Below are 21,599 nucleotides of genomic sequence, written 5' to 3'. Positions count from 1 at the left end.
AGAAATATATGATATAAATGACAGAGAATTAAGATTGCAGTTCTGAGAAAACTCAATAAGATACAAAGAAAATACAAACAGGCAATTAAATGAGCTCAGAAAATAAATCAACAAATAAAATGAGTACTTTACCAAAAAGGTTAAAACTTTAAAAGAACCAATCAAAAATTCTGGAGATGAAGAACTCAATAAAAGAGGTCTAGTGAGCATTAACTAGTGAGCATGGGAAATACAAAGGACCAGATGGAGGAAAGGATTAGGAATATTAAAGATAGAAATCTAGAAATGATGCAGAGGGAAGAAGAGAGAGACTTGAGCATAAAAAAAAGAACTCTGTGAGGATTATCTGACTAGCTCCATCAGAAACAGCAATATAAGAATAATAGGCATACCAGAAGAAGAAGAAGAGAGAGAAGGGAAAGGAGAGCCTACTCAAATGAATACTTGATGAGAACATCCCAAACCTATGGAAAGCACTAGATCCTTAAATGCAAGAAACAAACAGAATACCTAATTACCTCAACCCAAAATGTCTCCTCCAAAGTACATTGCATTAAAACTGTCAAAAATTAATGACAAAGACAGAATTCACAAGGCAGCCAGGGAAAAGAAGAAAGTAACCCATAAAGGAACACTCATTAGTTTATCACTGAACTTCCCAGCAGAAATTCTACAAGCTAGAGGAGAATGGATTCAAATATTCAAACTACTGAAATAGAGATATTACCAGCTAAGAATAATATATCCAACAAAGTTATCCTTTAGATATGAAGGAGAAATAAAGACTTTGCTAAACATACAGAAACTGAGGGAATTTATCACCAGAAGACCTCTACTGCAGGAAATACTCAAGGGGGTTATTCTACCTGAAACAAGGAGCAAAAAGTCACAACAGCATGAGTAAGATCACCAACAAACTTACAGCATAAACAGGGGTAATCTGTGACAACAAAAACATAAAAGGCGAGGGGATAAAGGTCTGAATTTGAAAAGGAGGATGGAGATCAGATACATTCAAAAGAAAAAAAACTATATACATGAAACTTTCTTTTTCATAAACCTAAAGGTACCGCATACAACAAACCCAAAACAGAGATACATAACTTTTAAAACAGGAAGAAACAGAGGAAAGAAGCATGGACTACCACCAAACAAAAACAACAAAGGAAAAGAACCAATGGAGGCACAGAGCTACTAGAAAACAAAAGATAAAGTGGCTACAGAAAATCCTCATACATCAATTATTACCCTCAATGTAAATGAACTGAATTCACCAGTAAAGAATCACAAAGTAGCATACTGGATCAAAAATAAAACCCAACCATATGCTGCCTTCAGGGGACACATCAAAGCTGCAAAGACAAAGTTAGACTCAAAGTAAAAAGGTGGAAAATGATTCTCCAAACAAATAACATCCACAGAAAAGCAGGTGTAGCCACACTTATATCTGACAAAATAGATATCAAGATAACAAGGGTAATAAAAGACAAAGATAGATATTTTATAATGATAAAGGAGACAACATATCAAGAAGACATAACCTTCTTAATGTATATGCACCCAATCAGGGAGCACTGAAATATATAAAGCAACTACTCACAGAACTAAAGGGAGAAACAGACAAAAACACAATCATAGTTGGGGACTTTAATACTGTACTGACAGTTCTAGATAGATCATTCAAAAAGAAAACCAATAAAGAAATACTGGCCTTAAGTGACACATCAGACCTAAAATGTAATTTTAGGACTGTATAAATGTAACCACTCCTTAACAGTTAAGCAAGAGCTCAGCACTGCCGAAGGGTAGAAACAAGGTGCCAGGCTGGATAATATAAAGTGGAGGGCCGGACTCGGCCCTCAGGCCTTGTGTTTGACACCTGTGCGTTAGACCAAATGGACATACTTGACATCTCTAGAGCCTTTCATTCCAGAACATCAGATTATACATTCTTCTCCAGTGCACATGGAACATTCTCAAGGAGTCATATGTTCAGTCAAAAAACTGGCCTCAACAAGTTCAAGATGATTGAAATCATAGTAAGCATATTTTCTCTGACCACATGCTTTGAAATTAGAAATCAACTGCAAAAAGCAAGTAAAGAAACCCAAAAATATGTGGAGATGAAACAATATGCTACTAAAAAATGACTGGGTCAGAGAAGAAATAAAAGGTAAGATCAAAAGATATGTAGAGACAAATGAGAATGACAATATGACATATCAAAACTTCTGGCATGCAGTGAAAGCAGTAATAAGAGGGACGTTTATATCATTACAGGCCTATCTCAAAAAACAAAAGAAATCCCAAGTAAACAAGCTAACATGGCATCTTAAAGAACTAGAAAAAGAAAAACAAAAGTAACCCAAAGTCAAAAGAAAAAAAAATAGAGCAGAATTCAATGAAATAGAGAACAAAAAGACTACATAAAAAATTAATACAAGAGCTGGTTCTTCGAAAAGATCAATAAAATTGACAAACTTCTGGCTAGACTAAGGAAAAAAGAAAAAAGACTCATATAAACAAAATCAGAAATGAAAGGAGTACCACAGAGATCACAGAAGTACAAAGGATCACACTAGCATACTATGAAAGGGTATATACCACCAAATTCAATAACCCACAAGAAATGGTTAAGTTCCTAGAAATATATAACTTTCCAAGACTGAATCCTGAAGAACTAGAAACTCTAAATAGACCAATCAACAATGGGGAAGTTGAAACAACCATCAAAATTCACCCCCCTCAAAAAAGACCAGGACCAGATGGCTTCACTAGTGAATTCTACCTAACATTCAATAAAGACTTGATATCTATCCTTCTTAAACTTCCAAAAAATTAAAGAGGCAATACTTCCTACCATATTTTATGAGGCCAAAATAATCCTGATAACAAAGCCTGTCAAGGATAACAAAAAAGGAAAACTAAAGACCAATATCTCTAATGAACACAGGTGTAAAAATCCTAAACAAGATACTAGCAAATCAAATACAACAATACATTTAAAAAATAATACAACATGATTGAGGGGGGTTCATTCCAGGGGCACAAGGATGGTTCAACATATGCAAATGGTTCAATGTAATACACCACATTAACCAAACAAAGGATAAAAATAATATGATCTTATCAATAGATGCAGAAAAAGCATTTGATAAGATACAACATCCATTTATATTTAAAACACTCAGTAAGATAGGAAAGTACCTCAACATAATAAAGGCTACATATGACAAACCCTCAGCCTATATCATATTCAATGGTGAAAAGCTGAAAGCTCCAAAATCAGGAACAAGACAAGGATACCCATTCTCACCACTCTCACTCAGCATACTTTTGGAAATCCTAACCAAGTGATACATCAGTCAGGCTAGAGAAAGAGAAAAAAGGTATCCAAATTGAGAATGAAGAAGAAAAAGTGTCACTCTTGCATTTAACATGATTTTATATATAGAAAACCCTGAGGACTCCACCAAAAAACTATTAGAAACAATAAACAAATACAATGAAATTGTGGGATATAAAAATCAATGTACAAAAGTCCACTGCTTACCTATATACTTAAAATGACACTTCAGAAAAAGAAATGAAAAAAGAATCCTTTTGCAATTGCAACAAAAAGAATAAAAAACCTAGGAATACACTTAACAGAGGATGTGTAGGACTTATATACTGAAAACTACAAAGCATTATTAAAAGATGAAAAAGACATGCTGAAATGGAAAGACATTCCATGTTCACGGATTAGAAGAGTCAACATAGTTAGAATGAACATATTACCCAAAGCAATATACAGATTTAATATAATCCCCACCAAAATTCCAATGTCATTTTTTAAATAAATAGAAAAAAATATCAGCAGATTTGCATGGAATCATAGAAGACCCCAAACAGCCAAAGCAATCCTGAGAAAAAAGAACAAAGCTGGAGCCATCATACTACCTGACCTCAAATTATACTACAGAGCTACAATAATGAATACAGGATAGTATTAGCAGATAAACAGATACACAGACCAATGGGACAGAACTGAGAGCCCACATGTATATGGCCAAATAATTTTTAACAAATAAGCCAAAATACACAATGAAGAAAAGAAAGCCTCTTCAATAAATGGTGCTGAGAAAATTGGAATGCCACATGCAAAAAAAAAAAAAAAAAAAACTAGATTATAGTTTATCCCAATTAATGGATCAAAGACCTAAATAAATGATCTGAAACTATAAATTGCATAGAAGAAAACATGGGTACTAAACTTACGGACCTTGGTCAAAGAAAACATTTTACAGATTTGACCCCAAAGGCAAGGGAAGTAAAGGCAAAAATAAATGAATGGGACTATATTAAACTAAGAAGCTTTTGCACAGCAAAAGAAACCACCAATAAAACAAAAAGGCAACCAACCAAATATGAGATAATAATGTGGTTTGTAAACCACAGCCCCTACAAGGCGTTAATATCCAGAATTGTATACAAAGAACTTATACAACTCAATACCAAACAAATAGTCCAATTAAAATATAGTCACAAAGGACCTGAACAGACACTTCTCCCAAGAAGAGATAAAATGGCCAACAGATCTATGAAAAGATGTTCAACTTCAGTAGCTATTAAGAAAATGCAAATCAAAAGTACAATGAGATACCACCTCACGCCTGTTAGAATGGCTATTATAAAAAAAGACAGGTAATAACAAGTGTTGGAGAGGTTGTGGAGAGAAAGGAACCTTCCTTACTAATTGCTAGGAATGTAAACTGGTACAATCATTATGAAAAACAGTATGGCAGCTCCTCAAAAAATAAGAATAGAGTTACCATATGACTCAGCAATTCCTCTTCTGGATTATCTACCTTAAAATCTCAAAAACATTTATTCACAAAGAGATGTGCACCCCTATGTTCACTGCAGCATTATTCACAGTGGCTAAGGCATGGAGGCAACCAAAGGGCCCTTCACAGAGGACTGGCCCAGAGATAAAGAAGATATGGTACATATATAGACTATGGAGTACCACTCAGCTATAAGAAAAGATGAAATACTGCCACTTACAACAACATGGATGGACCTTGAGGATATTATGCTAAGCAAAATAAGTCAGTCAGAAAAAGCTAAGAGGCATACAATTTCACTAATATGTGGGATATAAAACTGAATTCATAGACACAGACAACCACCAAGTATGATGGTTGCCAGAGAGAAGGGGACTTGAGGGAGTAAAGGGAGAAGAGGGCCAAATATGTGGTGAGAAAAGAAAATCTGACTGTGGGTGGTGAGTATACAATGCAATATCCAGATCATGTATCATAGAAATGTACACTTGAAACTTACGTAATCTTATTAACCAATGTTGCCACAATAATAAAAAGTAGAAACTGAAATTGAAATTATTGAAATTAAAATTAAATATAAATTGACACTGAAATAGAGGACAGGCTGACAGTGACCAGAGGGGAGAGGGGAGGGAATTTCAGGGGAGAATGGGAAGGGTTTACAGGAACAAATATAAAGGACATATAGACAAAAACTGGGGGGAAGGGGGTGGAAATGGGAGGGAGGTGAGGAGGGATGGGTGGGTGGGCTGGAATGGGAGTAAAGGACAGAAAAATGTACTCAAACAATGATTAAAATAAAATAAAAAATAAAAAATAAAAGTAAATATAAATTGAAATGCTTACAATTTTAGTACAAAAAAGAATAAATTCTCTCCTCAATTTTTATATTAACATGTTGAATATTTTTATATGGTGGTTTACATAAAAATATAGTATTAAAATTAACTTTCCTTGTTTCTTTTTTTAACTTGTCCACTAGAAAAATTAAAAATACATATCACCTGCATTTGAGGCTGACATTATATTTCTATTGAACCATACTGCTCTAGGCCTCATCTAAGTTTATAACTTCATTAAGTAAGGTTTCCAAAAAAGCTATAGACTTGGACTATATTACTCCAACTTTCTACAGAAATGCCTTTACTAAAAACTATCATACCTCTCTGCTCTTATAACTTATTTAAGGTTGATTTTTTTAAAAGAGACTTTTAAAGGTGGAAATAACCTTGCACATATCAACAAATGAATAAACAAAATGTGGTATGTACATGCAACAGAATATTAGTCATCCTCAAAAAGGAAGGGAACTCTGACACATGATACAAGGACATTATGCTTAGTGAAATAAGCTAGTCACAAAAGAAAAAAAATACTGTATCATTCCACATACACACACACATGAGGTATGTAGGGAAGTCAAATTCATAGACACAGAAAGTAGAATGGTAGCTGTCAGGGGATGGGGGAGGTTGGAAAGGGGTGTTACCATTTAATGGGTATGGAGTTTGTTTCGTAAGACAAAAAAAATGTGCTGTAGGTGGATGGTGGTGATGGCTGCATAACAATGTTAATGTACTTAATGCCACCAAACTGTACACTTAAAAATGGTTAAGATGGTAAATTTTATAGTATGCATATTTTACCACAATGTTTTAAAAAACCTATCTGTGAATGTGCTACACAGAACAGTGCCTCAGTACATTCTCTCAGAATTTTGAATTAGGAAAAAGTTTACTTTATCCCATGACTGGTACTCCCTTTTAATAGACAATAAGTTGTGTGACTCAGGAAGTTTTCCTTTTTGCTTTCCTTCCAATTTGCCTAGAAATAAACTGTGTGCTCACCTGAAACAGCTTTCTTCCTTCAAGTCAAAATTCCTAATACAGTCATCCCATTCTCTAGTCAGCTTCCTCCGCAGGCCAACCACCCCCCGCCCCCAACAGACACATTACCCATTTAATCTGGCTCTTACCTCCCCCCACTTTTTTTAACTTTTACTATATAAATCTTTTTACTATGTTTCAGCTCAAGTTTCCTTTGAAAATTAGGTTATATACAAATCCTAGTCTTGCTTTACATTCATTTATATAAGCAAAAAGAAATCATAACAGTGAAACCAAAATATATGAGCCTTTAAATTAATTTTAATACATATATAATTATCATATTTCAATTCCAAAAGGTTTTTTGACTTGTATTGGTGACTATAATTAATCACTGTATCACTAAAAGAAAGGTCATTCGGGCAGAGGATGGAGAAAAATAGGCAATGCAATAAGCATGAGAGGCAGATTGTGAAGTAAAAACCTTATAATCAGGCTAATAACATTGACAATGGCACTACATTATTGAGTGTTTAAAAGTGCTCAGGGTAATTTAAATCCTAAAGGCTCATACTAAATAAAATTGGATTAGGCTACTTAAAAATATATATATATATGTATACATATTTTTAAAATTTCTAAACTTCAGAGATTTTACAAACTTTGACAAGTCTCTAATTCCAGCTTAACCCAAAATAATATTTTATTTACTATATGATCATTCTTTATGAAATCTAAAGCACATTTTCAGTTTTTACGTTAAAGAGAAGTTATAGAATCACTAAAAATTCCATAAACATTTTTACTATGAGTATTTGCTAAAATATTTAACCATATTTACATGAATTTAATATGAAACTGTAAAATGCTATTTGAAAAAATCAATATATACAGTAAACTCTTATCTGGATATTTACTAGCCTTTGTATATAGTGTAAATAACTCTATTCATTACTCTGACCATGAGGCAAGGTCCAATTCTGAATAGATATGAGTAGCTGTAATGTTAAAATATTTATTAAATTATTTGAGGTATGGCAAGCATTTATTAAGTTCAATACTCTAATTCCCTAATGATGCCAGGTAACAGAGTTTAAAGTCATGATTAAGCAACTTAAAGGTCTTATACTTCAATTGTATAGTTGGTATGTATACTGTCTTAAAATTCAAGTTCCAAACATATAATAAAAAGAAGACCTACCACAAAGCAGAAAAAAAAGCTAATTTTTGCTACTTGAGTTGCAGTAAGTTTCCCCACAGTTTTGAGTAAGGATTCTTGTTCTTTCACAGTAGGATAAGACATGCGAGACAACTTAGCCTCCAATGCGTGGCTTGATGGAAGCTGTCGAATCTCCATGATATTACTGAACCTTACACGAGACTTTTTGGGAGCTTAGGAGAAAAAGTATAGTACAAATTAATAAATGCTTCCCCTTCTATCCAACAGAAGTCACAAGTTTTAATTTACTGATAAATGCATATTATTTAATCCATCTATGATCAGACTTGAAGAGTCAAAGAAAACCAGAGTTAGAGCATTATCTGGGCAGCTTGCTCATGCAAAACAGTAATGTTTTAATCTATAAAAATCTTTTAAAGGCTTAAGGTAAGACCAATACTAAACCAGTATTTCTGTAACGGTTTCTATATACAACTGCCTAATTCAGGATTATTATTTTAGCATTTATAGTAAAACTTTGGATTCTTCCTCATAGACACTCAATTTATGAGAATTACTTTTCAGTCAAGCATGCATAAGATTCCTCTATAGGTCCATTCCTTGCAAGAGAACAGTATAGATAAATACTGTGCCTAATGTTGAGACTGGTGCTCTTTACTCAATTCACAGAAGCAGCAAAATTCCTCTAGTTTACTATAAAGTTTTTTCATGTCATGGTCAAAGAGAATACTCTTTAAAAAAATATCTATCTATATTATCTATATCTATATCTATATATCTATAATCTATACATAAATGAAAGCACAGAGATTTCTGCTTTTTGGAAATTATTGCCATCTTTCAGTCAAACTTCTGGAAGACTACTGACCAAGCCAACAACACCACGTGGAATAAAAGAACTGCCAGGTGATCTCAAAATCACTAAGTTTTGGGATGGCTTGAATGAAGCTAAAATTTCTACCCATTTCTAAGATATGAAATTCTAAGTTCTGCATACTTTTTTCAGTATCAATGCTTGTGTTCTCAGGTTTTTCACAGGGCAGATCATGAAATTTCACAGGAACATACAGAGGTTCACTCTGGAATATAGAAACAGAAAAAAATATAAACAAAAATGTTATAGCTGATATATTGGCTAAAATTTAAGTGGATGATATGTAGGCATAGATACTACCCAAAACATGGCCTTACATCCCCATGTTTATACAGTGTAATTTCCACAATATACATTTTCAAGACTTAAAAGTGAAACTCAAGTGATCCACACAGAGACAATGACAGAAAAAACTCAGTTTAAAGCTTATAACAATACAGCATTGGTACATTATGACAGGTCACATTTAAATGTCATAAAAGCCGACCTCTCTCTCAACTAACAGATGACCTCCCATTCCTTTTCATTCATTATTTTAACAAATATACACTGAGTCCCACTATGCCGGGTGCTATTCTAGGTCCTGGGGATATAAAAGTACATAAAGACAAAGTCTCTGTCTTCAGCTATCATGTAGTCTGAAGGAAAAGGGAGACAAGGAACATGTAATCACCTATATAATATGTATATAAATATATTTGCCAAAATGATTCCTCTTCACTTAAGATTCAACTAAAACCAAAAATTCCTGAAGACTTATAGGACTAATAGATAAGAAAACAATAGCTAGCACTTACCAATTCTTATTATGTACCAAGTACCAAGTACCAAGTCCAGAGCAGTTAAACACACATTTCTCATTAGCCCTTTTAACAACTTTATAAAATGGTGTTTTAAAGTAACTTTTCTAGAAGCTGAGATATAATAACCCATTGGTAGACAACAGAATTAAAGCCAGGTTTATTCTAAAGGTCTATATTTTCAAGTGGTTCTAAATTCCTCAACTGTTTTTGCAAATATTCTTCAGATGATCTACACTTAAGATACAATTCTCCAACTAGGCTGTTTCTTAAATTGACATAACATTGTGTTATATATCTTTGATATCCCCATGAAATCCTAGTATAGAACTCCACCAATGAGAAATATTCAGTAAATGAAGACATGACAGAACCTGGAAATAGAGTCTCTTTGTTACATTGAACTTTTCATTATACCATTTGGCCTAGAAAAATATGACATATCATCCTACAGATAGTAGCAAGAAATTACTAGAAGAGTAGTTAGTTAGAAGAGTAGGCCGCCATCTCAGCTGTGCCTTCTACAATGAAAGAGACAACTGATAATAATCTTGTTGATGCTTAAGATTCCAGAGAAAATATGTGACATTTCCTCCAAGCTTCACAAACTCTTCAAAGCACCTGGTAACCTACCTAGCATAAAAATGCAGTTCTAGAAGCCAAACAAACAAAAAACTGTACTGTCAATAAGGTCACCCAGCTAGTGCTTCATAAATTGGTATTAAATTTTAGAGTAACTTTTAAATTCTTCGAAGAATACTACATTTTGAAAAATACATTAAAAAGAGATGGTTTAGTGATGGTCTAAAAAGAATAGATTTGGATATATTATCTCTCCAATAAGATTATAAATACCCAAAATAAGTTAATATATTAATTACTTTATTGGCTTATTGATTATCTGTCTCCTCCTTCCCAAACATATGCTCTCGCACTCTAGAGCATAAGCTGATTTCTACAATCAAGAGCAAGTGCTTAAGCACTCTTAAAAATTGACAGAATAAATGAAAAAATCTGCTTTTATATTCCCAGTGTCAAGCAAATATATTTGTTTCTAAGTGATAATCATATAATAATAAACATTAAGTGACAGAATTGGCAAGAAACAAAGGACAATGGACTGTCCTTTACCATTTTCACTCATCTATTTCCCTTCCCCTCACTCCCCCAAGGTGGCTACTTTTCTGGCCCAAAGTAACCCTAGGGAAAGGGAGTACCAAACTAAAATAATCACAGAGGGCACCCAATATTGATATATATATATATATATATATATATATATATATATATATATTATGTATATATTCTAACATAGCTGTGGTGTTACCAAAGCTATTTCAGTCCTTCTCACTGTGACTCAATTCCATGTGCTCCATTCCTGACGAGAAAAGAAGCACTTACCAAAGAACTATTCATAGTTGTATCTGTTGTGCAAGCAGCAAAATAACCTTCAGCATCTGCAAACTATTGATAACAGGACAAAAAGTCAATTAAACTCATGTTATAAAGTAGGACTAGTATTAGTCAAAGCCCAAAAGAATAGAATCAAAAATCCAGAGTAGACCTATAAGAATATAACTATTATTAATAATAATAGCAGCTAATTTCAAGTATTCAACCAAGCAAGGCAGGTATTATCATCTTGATTTTAAAGAAATTGAGGCTGAGAGATTTCATCTAAGTAACAGAAACAGGATTAAAACCCAAGTTAGTCTAATTCCAAAATGTATGCCCCTTTCAAACAATACTATTATAACATTCCAGATTAGTAGGGAAAGGAGAGAGAGAATGGAAAAAAGAATACAAGAGACAATTTTATATTCTTCAGTTTTGAAAATTCAGTTTCTACTTCTATCAGCATGTTACATCACTAAACGAATACAATTTGATTGATGAGCCAAACACCTGAAACATGCCCTGCAATATGCTATTTTCAGTTTAATATATAAAACTGGAATGATTTTGCTTCTACAATCAACTTTACACCAATTAGATGATACTTGTCCAGTCTGTAAAAGATCAAAGATCCAGGTATTCTTCTTATTCCTTGCTTTCATCATCTTCTCCACATCAATTTTAATTTTGGCCAGTTCAAAAATTTGTAATAACTCAGAGAATGTCATGGGGTAAAAAAAAAGGAGATTATGTATCTATGATTTCTCACAAGATATTCTGATACCAAGGTGATTAAAAGACTACATTTAAAATTTTGAAGAAAAGTAGGTTTTTCTTATAACATGCTATATTCACTCACTTAACCAAAGCACTTAAAATTGTGCTGCCCTTCAAGAAACTAATACATCTTTAAACTCTGAAAAAATATACCCTCTCTTCCACAAGCACTTAAAGTTTAAAACTCACAAAAGCAGGATGCTTTCCTCGAAATCCTCTTGTACACTGTTGTCTCCATGGCTTCCAAATAATAAAGCCCAAAAGGTACAAAACAAACATAGATGTTTTTGCAAAGGTGCTGAAGAATGGTTTGTTGTACTGAGTAAAAACATACTGTAGAGAAAAAAGTTACATAAATTATGAGATGACTTTGAATCTTTTACTTATCTCCAATAAAACAAGGTCATTAAATGACCTTGTTTTAACTCTAGAAGTTCATTTGGAAAGGAAAGCTCTAAAGGGACTATAAAATACTTTAGATTCATTTCTGAATATTGTATTTGCTTTGCATAAAATGGATAATATACCCAAACAAAGCAGGAACAACTTGAAAAAAGAGTTCTCTTCAACATTTACTGAAAACTTACTATGCAACAGTATTTACACTAGGGGATAAAGAAAAAAAAAGCTTTCCTGAAAGGAGATACGTACATGGAGAGTACAGAGCATAATGTTCTAAGTACCATGATACGGGTATGGAGGGTGCCATGAAGTACCAAAGGGAGACAGACTATTTTGAAGATTATGGAGATTATGAAATTTTAAGAGAAGCTATTCTTCAGCTATTTGAACAGTTAGCCTAAACAGAGTAAAAGGCAGTGAAACAGTATGTTGTATGAAGAAAACTGCATGAAATTTAATGTTATTAGGAAATTGCACAAAACTGGAAATTGGTATGAACTCACTATTTTTTCTTTCCTAAAAAAAAAATTCTGCCCTGGCTGGTATAGTTCAGTGGATTGAACCCTGGGCTGCAAACCAAACAGTTGCTGGTTCGATTCTCAGTCAGGGCACATGCCTGGGTTGCAGGCCAGGTCCCTAGTAGTGAATACGTGAGAAGCAACCACGTATTCTCTCCCTCTCCTTCTCCTCTCCTTCCCTTCCCTCTCCTTCTCCTTCCCTTCCTCTGTCTAAAAATAAAGAAATAAAATCTTTAAATTTTTTTCCTAGTTATATGTACTGAAAGACCCCCAAAAATGACAACCTTGGAGTAATGAGCACCTCTAGAATCCATATAGTAATCTGAACCATTTTGCATATAAGAAACCATAGGTTATTGAAGAAATGACTACATCCAACTATGAGGTAGAATGTACCAGATAAGCCTGGGGTGTCTTGTGCCAGAAAGCAAATGGGATGTTAAAGACAGGACAGTTTAAGCATCAAAAGAAATAACTAAAATTGTCTGAAACCTCAACTATATAAAAATCAATGAATTTATAATGATACCCAAAAAACCCCTCACTGGTTACTACTGAAAGTTCAGTAGGCAACATTACTCAAATAAATAGAAGAAAAGAATCAAGATGTATATAACATTTCCTATTTTAACCATGTTTCAGGATAACCAAAGAGTAGTTGTGGAAAAGTTTTCCTTAAAGAATTCCTTTCCAGCTAAAGAATGACCATGAGAAAAATCACCACTTCACCACTCCTAATGAAATACTCTATCTGGGCAATAATCACAAAGATATTCAACTATTACCTACGGGTTGGTAAGGAACTTTATAGTTCTCAAATTGGCATCACCCAAAGTAAGACTTGCAGCTGTTATGTGCCTCATGTTGTGATATGAAGGGAAGTGCCCAGATGACCATCAAGGCTTCTTTTTCCTAAATACTGAAACTGAATCAAATTAAGACTTTATTTCTAGGTACCATTTGACAGTCAAACCTTGGTTTCCAAACACCTCCCATTTCCAACACTTTGGTTCTTGACCAAGTTGCTCATGGAAAAAATGTCTTGTGTGTTGGATAAAACTTCAGTTCTTAACCTGACAACACTTATAGACTGATACAGGAGAACCTCGGTTCTTGAACTTAATTTGTTCAATTTGCAAGTGACAAGGCAGAAAAACAAGAAAGGGAGGATACTCCTATTTCACTAATCAAGGAAACGCTTGGGAAATGGAGAGAAATGCAAAGTTTTATTGAGAAATATCACCCTGAAAAGGAGATAGCAAACGGTAACATAAACTTTTTAAATGACAATGCAATGTTTTACTTCAGGCAAGTGTTAAACCTCTAAGTGGAACCTAATCAACAAAACAAACAAGCAAGCAAAATACAACCAGAGACACTGAGATGAAGAACAAACTGACAGTGATCAGATAGGAGAGGTGAGAGGGATAATGGGGGGTGGGTGGGGGGGGGGGATCGAGGAACATGTATGAAGGATACATGGACAAAGCCAAAAGGGGTAGGTTTGAGGGTGGGAGATGAGGATGGGTGCGGGGAGGGGGCATGGTGGGGTGAAAATGGAGACAATTATACTTGAACAACAATAAAAAAACACAGGCAAAAACAATCACTAGATAGGTTTTTAGTGAGGTAGAGAAGCCCAGTGAGCCCAAAGCAAGTTCTAGTAGAGCAAAAAACCAAAAAACAAAAAAAGAGAAAGAACCCCAGAAAAACAGCTATCTGACATTTTTTATGGAAAGGGCCTCCTCTTCTAAACAATAAAAGCCTTCCATCCCTCCTTTTACTCCATATTCAGTCATCAATAGCTTTCAACATTAAAGGTAAGTTCTAGTGTGTACATAAATTTTCACTTCTTACTGAGCATTTCATTTCCTATTTGTTAAATGTTCACTTATATTTCATGTCCTTTTTGTTTTTAAAGTGTTTATTTATAGATTAAATAGTATATTTGATATGTATTGTATATAAGAAAAGTTAAAACAATCATTTGGAGGTCTGGCACAGATTAATTAATACATTATTTGTAATGGAAAAAATGACTCAGTTTTTGAAAAAATTGCTTCTCAATCAGCTTTTTGGAATGAATTAAGTTCAAGAACTAAGGTTCTACTGTACAAGAAATAAAAGAGAAAAGTGATTAAGTTGAATGAGACTCCAAGGAAGCAATCAGTCAAATCCAGAATGTGTGTGCTAGGGACTAAATGTTTGGGTTCCCCCAAAATTCGTATGTTCAAATCCCAACTAACCCTCAGTGTAGTGGTATTAGGAGGTGGGGCCTGTAGGTAAAGGCCTCATGAAAAAGACTAGTGCCACATAAAAGAGAATCCCAAGTTTCCCACCCCTTCCACCTTATGAGGAGAAAGCTGCCATCTAAGAGCTAGCAAGAGGCTCTACACCAGACATAGGATCAGCCTATGCCTTGATCTGGGACTTTTCAGCCTCCAGAATTGTGAGAAATAAATGTTATTTGAGCCACCCAGTTTATGGCAGTCTTGCTGAAGCACCTCAAATAGACTAAGACAGTGTGGTCTATCCCACAGGAAAAATGATATCATTTCTCTAACAAATCAATGGCATAAAAGTGAGGGGGGCACCAGGGCAGGGGAATAATAAAAGTGACTTAAAAGTTATAACAAGTGGCCCTGGCTGGTGTGGCTCAGTGGACTGACTGCTGACCTGAGGACCAAAGGGTCACTGGTTCAGTTCCCAGTCAAGACACATGCCTGGGCTACAGGCCAGGTCCCCAGGTGAGGGTAGGCAAGAGGCAACCACACATTGACATTTCCCTCCCTCTTTTTCTCCCTCCACTCCCCTCTCTCTAAAAATAAATAAAGTCTTTTTAAAAAGTTATAACAAATGGAGTGTATGATCTTTTTTAGATCTTAAACTAAAGATATCCTTAACACAATCAAAGAAATTTAAGTATGGACTAGATAACCATATTTAAGAAATTATAATTACTCTTGTTAGGTATGGTAATGGATGATTATATTTTAAAAAATTAAAAGTCCTTTTCAGTTTGAGATGAATATGAAGAAATTTTTACATGAAATTACAACTAGCTAGAATTTGCTTTCAAATACTCCAGGAAAAAAATGGGGAAGGGTTAATAAGATTGGCAAAATTGGTAATTGTTGTGATAGGCATTTAAAAATTCATTATACTACTCTCTCTACTTTGTATATAGTATATATTTTCCATAATGGAAAGGTTGATTTTTTTTTTGAAATATACAATTAATCTCAAAAGTTTGATAAGTATATTTGGCTGGAGAATTAGACACATTACATGTGCTATTGGATAATGAAATTATAAAATATCCTCTGAATAATAGATTTTACTTTTTAAAAAAATAGGGACAAGTTTTTTTTTCTTTGCTGTCAGCGTTTTTCTGTCAGCATTAAAGAGATTTATTTTTGTTTACACCACAGAATATATATCTAAAAAAAAGGGTTATAGAAGTGTTAAAGCTTACAAAAGAGTTAAAAATAAATGGCCTATTGTATTCCAGAGCCTAATTCCAAAAGGACTAAATATTTATTTCTGCATTGGTACAATGTCAATGCCAACTGTTTACTTAGCTATGCTATGAGATGACCAGCAGTTTTCTTTTAACAATTAAGGCCATTTTATAAATGCTAGTTTACTTTTACATATTAACCCTAAGTTTAAATGAAGTAATTTATGAAATTAAAAGTGCTTTTCTTTTTATAGGAATCATTAAACAAAAAGAAAAAGGTAACTACAGAAGTAGAAAGAAAACCTGAGTTGTTAATTCAAAATACCACAATAGGTCATCAACAAAGACAACAGAAAATTTAATTAAAGGCATTCACTGTACTTTTACAATAATGTTTGAGTCAGTACACAGAAAGTGTGTATGCAATCATGCATGTGCACAATAGTGACCTGTACATGAACACTCTGGTCACTTTTACTTTGTCCAAAAGAATTCTTACTTTCTACTAAATGGACAAATGGTTTTGAGCCTAGATGGTTGTTCTTCTAGAAAATAGTATTTATAGAGAATGAAACTGAATTTAGGAAAAAAAGAAAAAACAGGAACATCTCCCAATATAAAGAAAATATGTATATACTTACTTTCTAAATAACTACCCCTAAAAGATACAAGAAAACTGTTGGAAACAACAAGCAATATCCTTTCAGTTTCAACAAATTGACACTAATCCAGTACCAAAGAAAACATAAATAATTCAACAATATTCAAAATACTGCTTTAAGTACCATGAAAGACAGTAGTGACTAGAGATACCATAGATTAATAGGAATGTTATTATTATAATGCAACATCATTCCAAGCCAAGGGCTACATACCGAAGTAAGTTCTGAGGATGCGACCCATATCACATCAACAAGTAGGAGAATCACAATCCCAAGAGCCATTCGCCTGCGCTGAGTGAAACCATTGCTCTGAGAGTTCATTCGGTTCATGATAAATACACACACCATTTGCAGTCTGTTTTTTAGAAAACAGAGAAGATTTTAAAAAATCACCATAAAAATGAGAAAATTAGTATAACAGAGATATCTGACATTTGTTAGCTAATTAGCAAACAAATTAGGTTTGAAAGTCACATAATATAATTAAAAGGTGTAGAATTTACCTTGTTTTAAAGGCCTTTCTGAGATCTTCAAGGGTAATGCCTGAAAACTTGGCAGATCTGTGTCTAAACGGAGGTGAAGAACTCAACGAACCTAATTGGAGGTGAAGAGTTTAAAATAAGATTCATCACATCTTTTTTATTCATTTTTAACATGAACGCAAGTGAAAGAACAATACTAAAGTGTGTTAAGCATAACTGACAGTACGCTCTAGACTTCAAATTACATTCAGAGAAGTACATGGTACAGAAGGGGAAAAAAGCAATATTCCACAAACTGCATATATAAAACTAACTAACTACTGGAAAATACAGAACTCCATTCGCCTCTCTCCAGAGGAATCCATCCCCCCCACAGTGTCTAGACACGCGGCTATTTCTAAGTGTCTTTTCTGTCCCTCATCTCAAGTGGGGTTCGACTGAGTAATTTGTTCTGAGTCTTGGGGGTACGTTTTCAACGTGGCAAAGGGAAAAGATCCTACACCCTCCTCCACCCACCCCTGTCTCTAACTATATCTAGATATTTTAGACCGAAATCGCAATTCACGAGAGCAGTGAGGAAACAGCTGTTAAAGGGAATCCTCCTCTTTTTTTGGAGGAAAAAAACCGTGAAGCCAGTGACGCCTCCCCGGGGAGTGAGTTAAAGTCCTGAAGCAGCGGTGCAGGAGTACTTCTTCAACTGCCAGAGTCTGGACCAGACTCGCAAGCCCCCGGGTCAGCTTCCCCCACACTCCGCCCCTACAGACCGTTACCATTTTGGTCTAGGTACTGTGGCTGTCACCAAGGGCTGGGTGTGGGGCTGTTGGCGGCCACTCCGTCCCACCCAGTTTTGGCTCTGGTTGGTTGATTTCGGGGGCCCTCCTCTGCCTACGTACCTGGCCTTCCTGCCCCACGATGGCTTCGTGGTGGCACCATGAGCAGACCTGGCTGGCCCTGCCGCCTCACAGCGCCACGGCCGCGGCCTCGGACTCAGAGAGCTGTTGTGGAGCCTGACATTGTCCTGCTCTGGAGGCCCAGCCCCTGAAGCCGCAGTGCCCTTCTGGGCGAGGCTGCCGACAGCACCCAGCTCCACTCAGCCCGGGAGGGCGGCAGCCAGTGAGGGGAGGGAACCGCGCAGGATGCGATGGCCGCGGAGGTCGGGTGCTGGACCCGGGAACCGGACCCTGGAGCCGGACCCTGGAGGCGGCCCCACCCCCAGCAGGCCTGCCAGCCCTACGGCCCGCCCCCGGCCCAATGGCCACGGTGCAAGGGTTACGTCACCACGACACCAAGGCCGACCTCTGGGGGTGTGGCTTCTGGATGATTCGGCTTCCTTGCCAGCTCTGGGAACAGAGCGGGGGGACTCTGCGATGACGAAGGTGCTGGGGAGGGGCGGAGTTAAGAAGAAATAGACCAGGACCTGGTAGAAGAAAGACGGAAGCGAGAGGGCATGGGTGGCTGGGCGGAGCTTAGGACACAGGAAGTGGCTGAGATCCCCGTTGACCATGCACTAGAACAAGAGCTAGCAACTATATTTCTTACAAAGTTCTGCTGCGAAACTCCATATCCCTTTATTTCAGGACCTAAATGCAAAGTGGCTTGGGAGATTTTTGCTTTCTGGAACCTTTTGTATTGTGAGCTAGATCCCAGCTCATGGAGTAAGAAGCTGCATGCCTATAAAGCAAGCTCTTTTTTCACCTCCCTGGCCCACAGTTTCCTCATCTGTGAAGTGAGTGTAATGATAATACCTGATTCATGTATTTTTTGTATGTATGCCAAGATTACATGTGTACAAATGTGAATAATTCATGGCACATAGTAAGAACTCCACAAATGATAGGAATTATTAAACTATAGATTTTTCTTAACCAACTTTTGACTATCCCATAAGAAAAAAAGCTTGGCCAATGTCCTGATTTGTATTTAGAAAACAAATACGAGATAATAAGGTCCAATAACTTAACCATTTGTAACATCTTTATAAGATGATGGGAAGAAATTAAGTTTTCTTAGAGTGCATTTCTTACCTTTCAAATCTTGTTTTTCTGAAATTAAATACACTTTCAAATGACAAAACCATACCGATGGGCCCATACCAATTTTTTTTTGTGTTGACCCAAGAAATTATCAACATAACGCATCACTAATAAATCATTCAGAAGTCAATCATGCAGAGAGAAAAATCTAAACCATCTACTTGAAATTACTACTTAGAGAAAATTGGTTGTATGATATTAATCAAATTATTCAGCATCTGCTTTGTTCTTTTTTCCATTAACTTTCTTTAAGGAGTCAGGCGCATAATACTCATATGCTTAAAATTATTTTGCTATATGTATGATATGCAAACTGAAAAAAATAATAGCATTATGAATAACCCAGTAGCTAACAGGAACACTGAGTTCAAATTTTTAATCTGACCACTATTTGTTATGTAACCTTAAGCTTATTATTCTCTCTACTGTGCCTCAATTCCCCATAAACATGCTGATACTGTTATTCTTAAATAATGCAAATAATATTACTTTGAAAATGTATATAAATATGAATTACCAATATTACCACCTATTTCCAGAGCATCTACTATAGGACAACACAGCAACATTCTTGTGATGGATAAGGTAATTCTAGACTGTCTTCAAATATCTCTAATTCTAAATTCATTTTCTATTAACATTTTTTCCCAGCACTCTCTTGAGGGAAATTTCACTGGACTACTCTGACAATGGGACTTTGTGTGATTTCTGTGCTTTGACACCATTGTATCCTTAGGCATTCCTTTCTTTTGTCACCGTATAGTTTGCCCAAGATTAAGTCCTCAGTAACTTTAAAGTCCTTGAAAACTGCTTTCTGATCTGATAACTTTTACTCATTTTTATGTGAATGTCTTATCTTTATCTTTTTCTCCCTACCAAATCCCAACTGTCTACAAATATAAGTTCCACAAGAGCAAAGACTTTTACCTATATTATTCCCCACTATATCCTTAGCATCTAGAATAGTGCTGGCAGTCAATATTTGTTGAACGAACTTGAACATCTCTTGTCTCTTGACTTTTTAAAACCTAAGTCCTTTCCCATGTCTTTATTTCTGTCAGCTAGTATCACTATTTTCCTAGTCTCACAAGCTTAGAAGTTTGATCTTTCATTTTCATTAATTTTCTTTTACTCTGCAGTCAATTACTCTTCAAGTCCTTTTGAAATCCCTCAATAGTAGACCCTTAAAATCCATCACGTATGAAGTCTAACTCCTTAAAAAAATCCCCTGAAATAGAATATAATTTACCCAGTAAAGCACATATGCCATAATATGAATATAACAGCATGGTTGTATGTGTGTACAGAGCAGTCACTAACTAACTCTTCTATACACCAAGGTCAAAGACTACATTTCGAATTCAAGCCCTGATAAAATTATAAATGACTATGTCATGAGGCAGGTTGGAGAAGCAAAATATCCACAGAGATTTGAATAAAAGTTCTAAATTTCTATAAAACAGGCATTCCAAGATGGTGCTTGATTGATGGTCACTCATAGCCATCTCCCTGAGGGCATGGTCACAGGTCCTGAGGGCATGATCTCTTCTTCATTTTAATAATGTGTAGGATTTTGATGGGGACAAGGGAGAAGAATGATAATTTTTTAAGAGAATAAAAGTATGAGTGCAGGGGTGAAAAAATTCTTTTTTCTTTTTCTTTTTTTAGCCTCCTAGGTTCTTTGGCAGGGGCCCAATAAAATTAGGCAGATAACAAGAGAAAAACAATTTATTAACATGTAGAGTGCACATCATACTGGACACTGGAAAGAAGAATAACTCAAATGAGTGGTTAGAACTTGGGCATCTATAGCATATTAACAAAACAACAATAATTGGTAGAGGGGTGATAAAGAAAAGAATTTTAGACTGAAGAGCTGCAAACCATGGACAAGTAATACATGAATGAGAGTAATGCAATAAGGATTGTTTGTGCAGGTTCTTCTTGGCTTTCCATCTCCTTCATGGTCATAAAACTTCCCTTAGGGGATTTATGACAGCCCTCCTTTTTCAGAAGTTGCTGCTTCTAGTCAGCTTAGAGAAGCTCCAGGAAGCCTTCTTTCTGCATCTATTGATTCTCAATTGCCTCCAGCTCAAAACAGAGGCAAATGAGGGTGGTTTGCCAAAGTGGGTATTTTGGGGTGGCATATTCTGGTCCCCTCCATAAGCAAGAGGAAAGGGTGTGTCAGATGGCAAGTTATAAGACTGATTTGGCAGAGCACAGAATGTATATAGTGAAGCAGTGGGAAATAAAACAGAATAGATGAATTCTGGGGAGGTTGTAGCATGCTCTGAAAAATAGGTCAGAGAGTTTGGACTTTTAATTTGTGAGAAGAGCCTAAGAACTTTTAAATGAGAGAAA

At 35.4% G+C, this 21,599-nt stretch overlaps 1 protein-coding gene across 3 annotated transcripts in view; it reads right to left on the bottom strand.

The window, feature by feature from the left end:
- Nucleotides 1-18,488, bottom strand: part of SLC35F5 (solute carrier family 35 member F5) — a 42,511-nt gene extending 24,023 nt beyond the window's left edge. Inside the window, exons 1-7 of one of the 3 annotated variants that reach the window (XM_028509218.2) lie at nucleotides 18,099-18,488; nucleotides 17,227-17,317; nucleotides 16,937-17,078; nucleotides 11,871-12,014; nucleotides 10,911-10,973; nucleotides 8,833-8,914; nucleotides 7,857-8,047 (exon numbers count right to left, since the gene is read on the bottom strand). In XM_028509218.2, the coding sequence (XP_028365019.1) occupies nucleotides 7,857-8,047; nucleotides 8,833-8,914; nucleotides 10,911-10,973; nucleotides 11,871-12,014; nucleotides 16,937-17,078; nucleotides 17,227-17,317; nucleotides 18,099-18,138 (753 nt within the window). In that variant the 5' untranslated portion in view covers nucleotides 18,139-18,488. Of the gene's footprint in view, nucleotides 1-7,856; nucleotides 8,048-8,832; nucleotides 8,915-10,910; nucleotides 10,974-11,870; nucleotides 12,015-16,936; nucleotides 17,079-17,226; nucleotides 17,336-18,098 lie in introns of all 3 variants that reach the window. The other 2 variants (XM_036023645.1, XM_036023646.1) reach the window with 2 other exon arrangements.
- Between the last annotated feature and the right edge of the window lie 3,111 nt (nucleotides 18,489-21,599).

Source organism: Phyllostomus discolor, chromosome 4, assembly GCF_004126475.2.
Source record: "Phyllostomus discolor isolate MPI-MPIP mPhyDis1 chromosome 4, mPhyDis1.pri.v3, whole genome shotgun sequence".
In the NCBI taxonomy this organism is placed as follows: Eukaryota; Metazoa; Chordata; class Mammalia; order Chiroptera; family Phyllostomidae; genus Phyllostomus; species Phyllostomus discolor.
The sequence above is the reverse complement of the archived record's forward strand: the minus strand, read 5'-3'. Positions and strand labels throughout refer to the sequence as shown.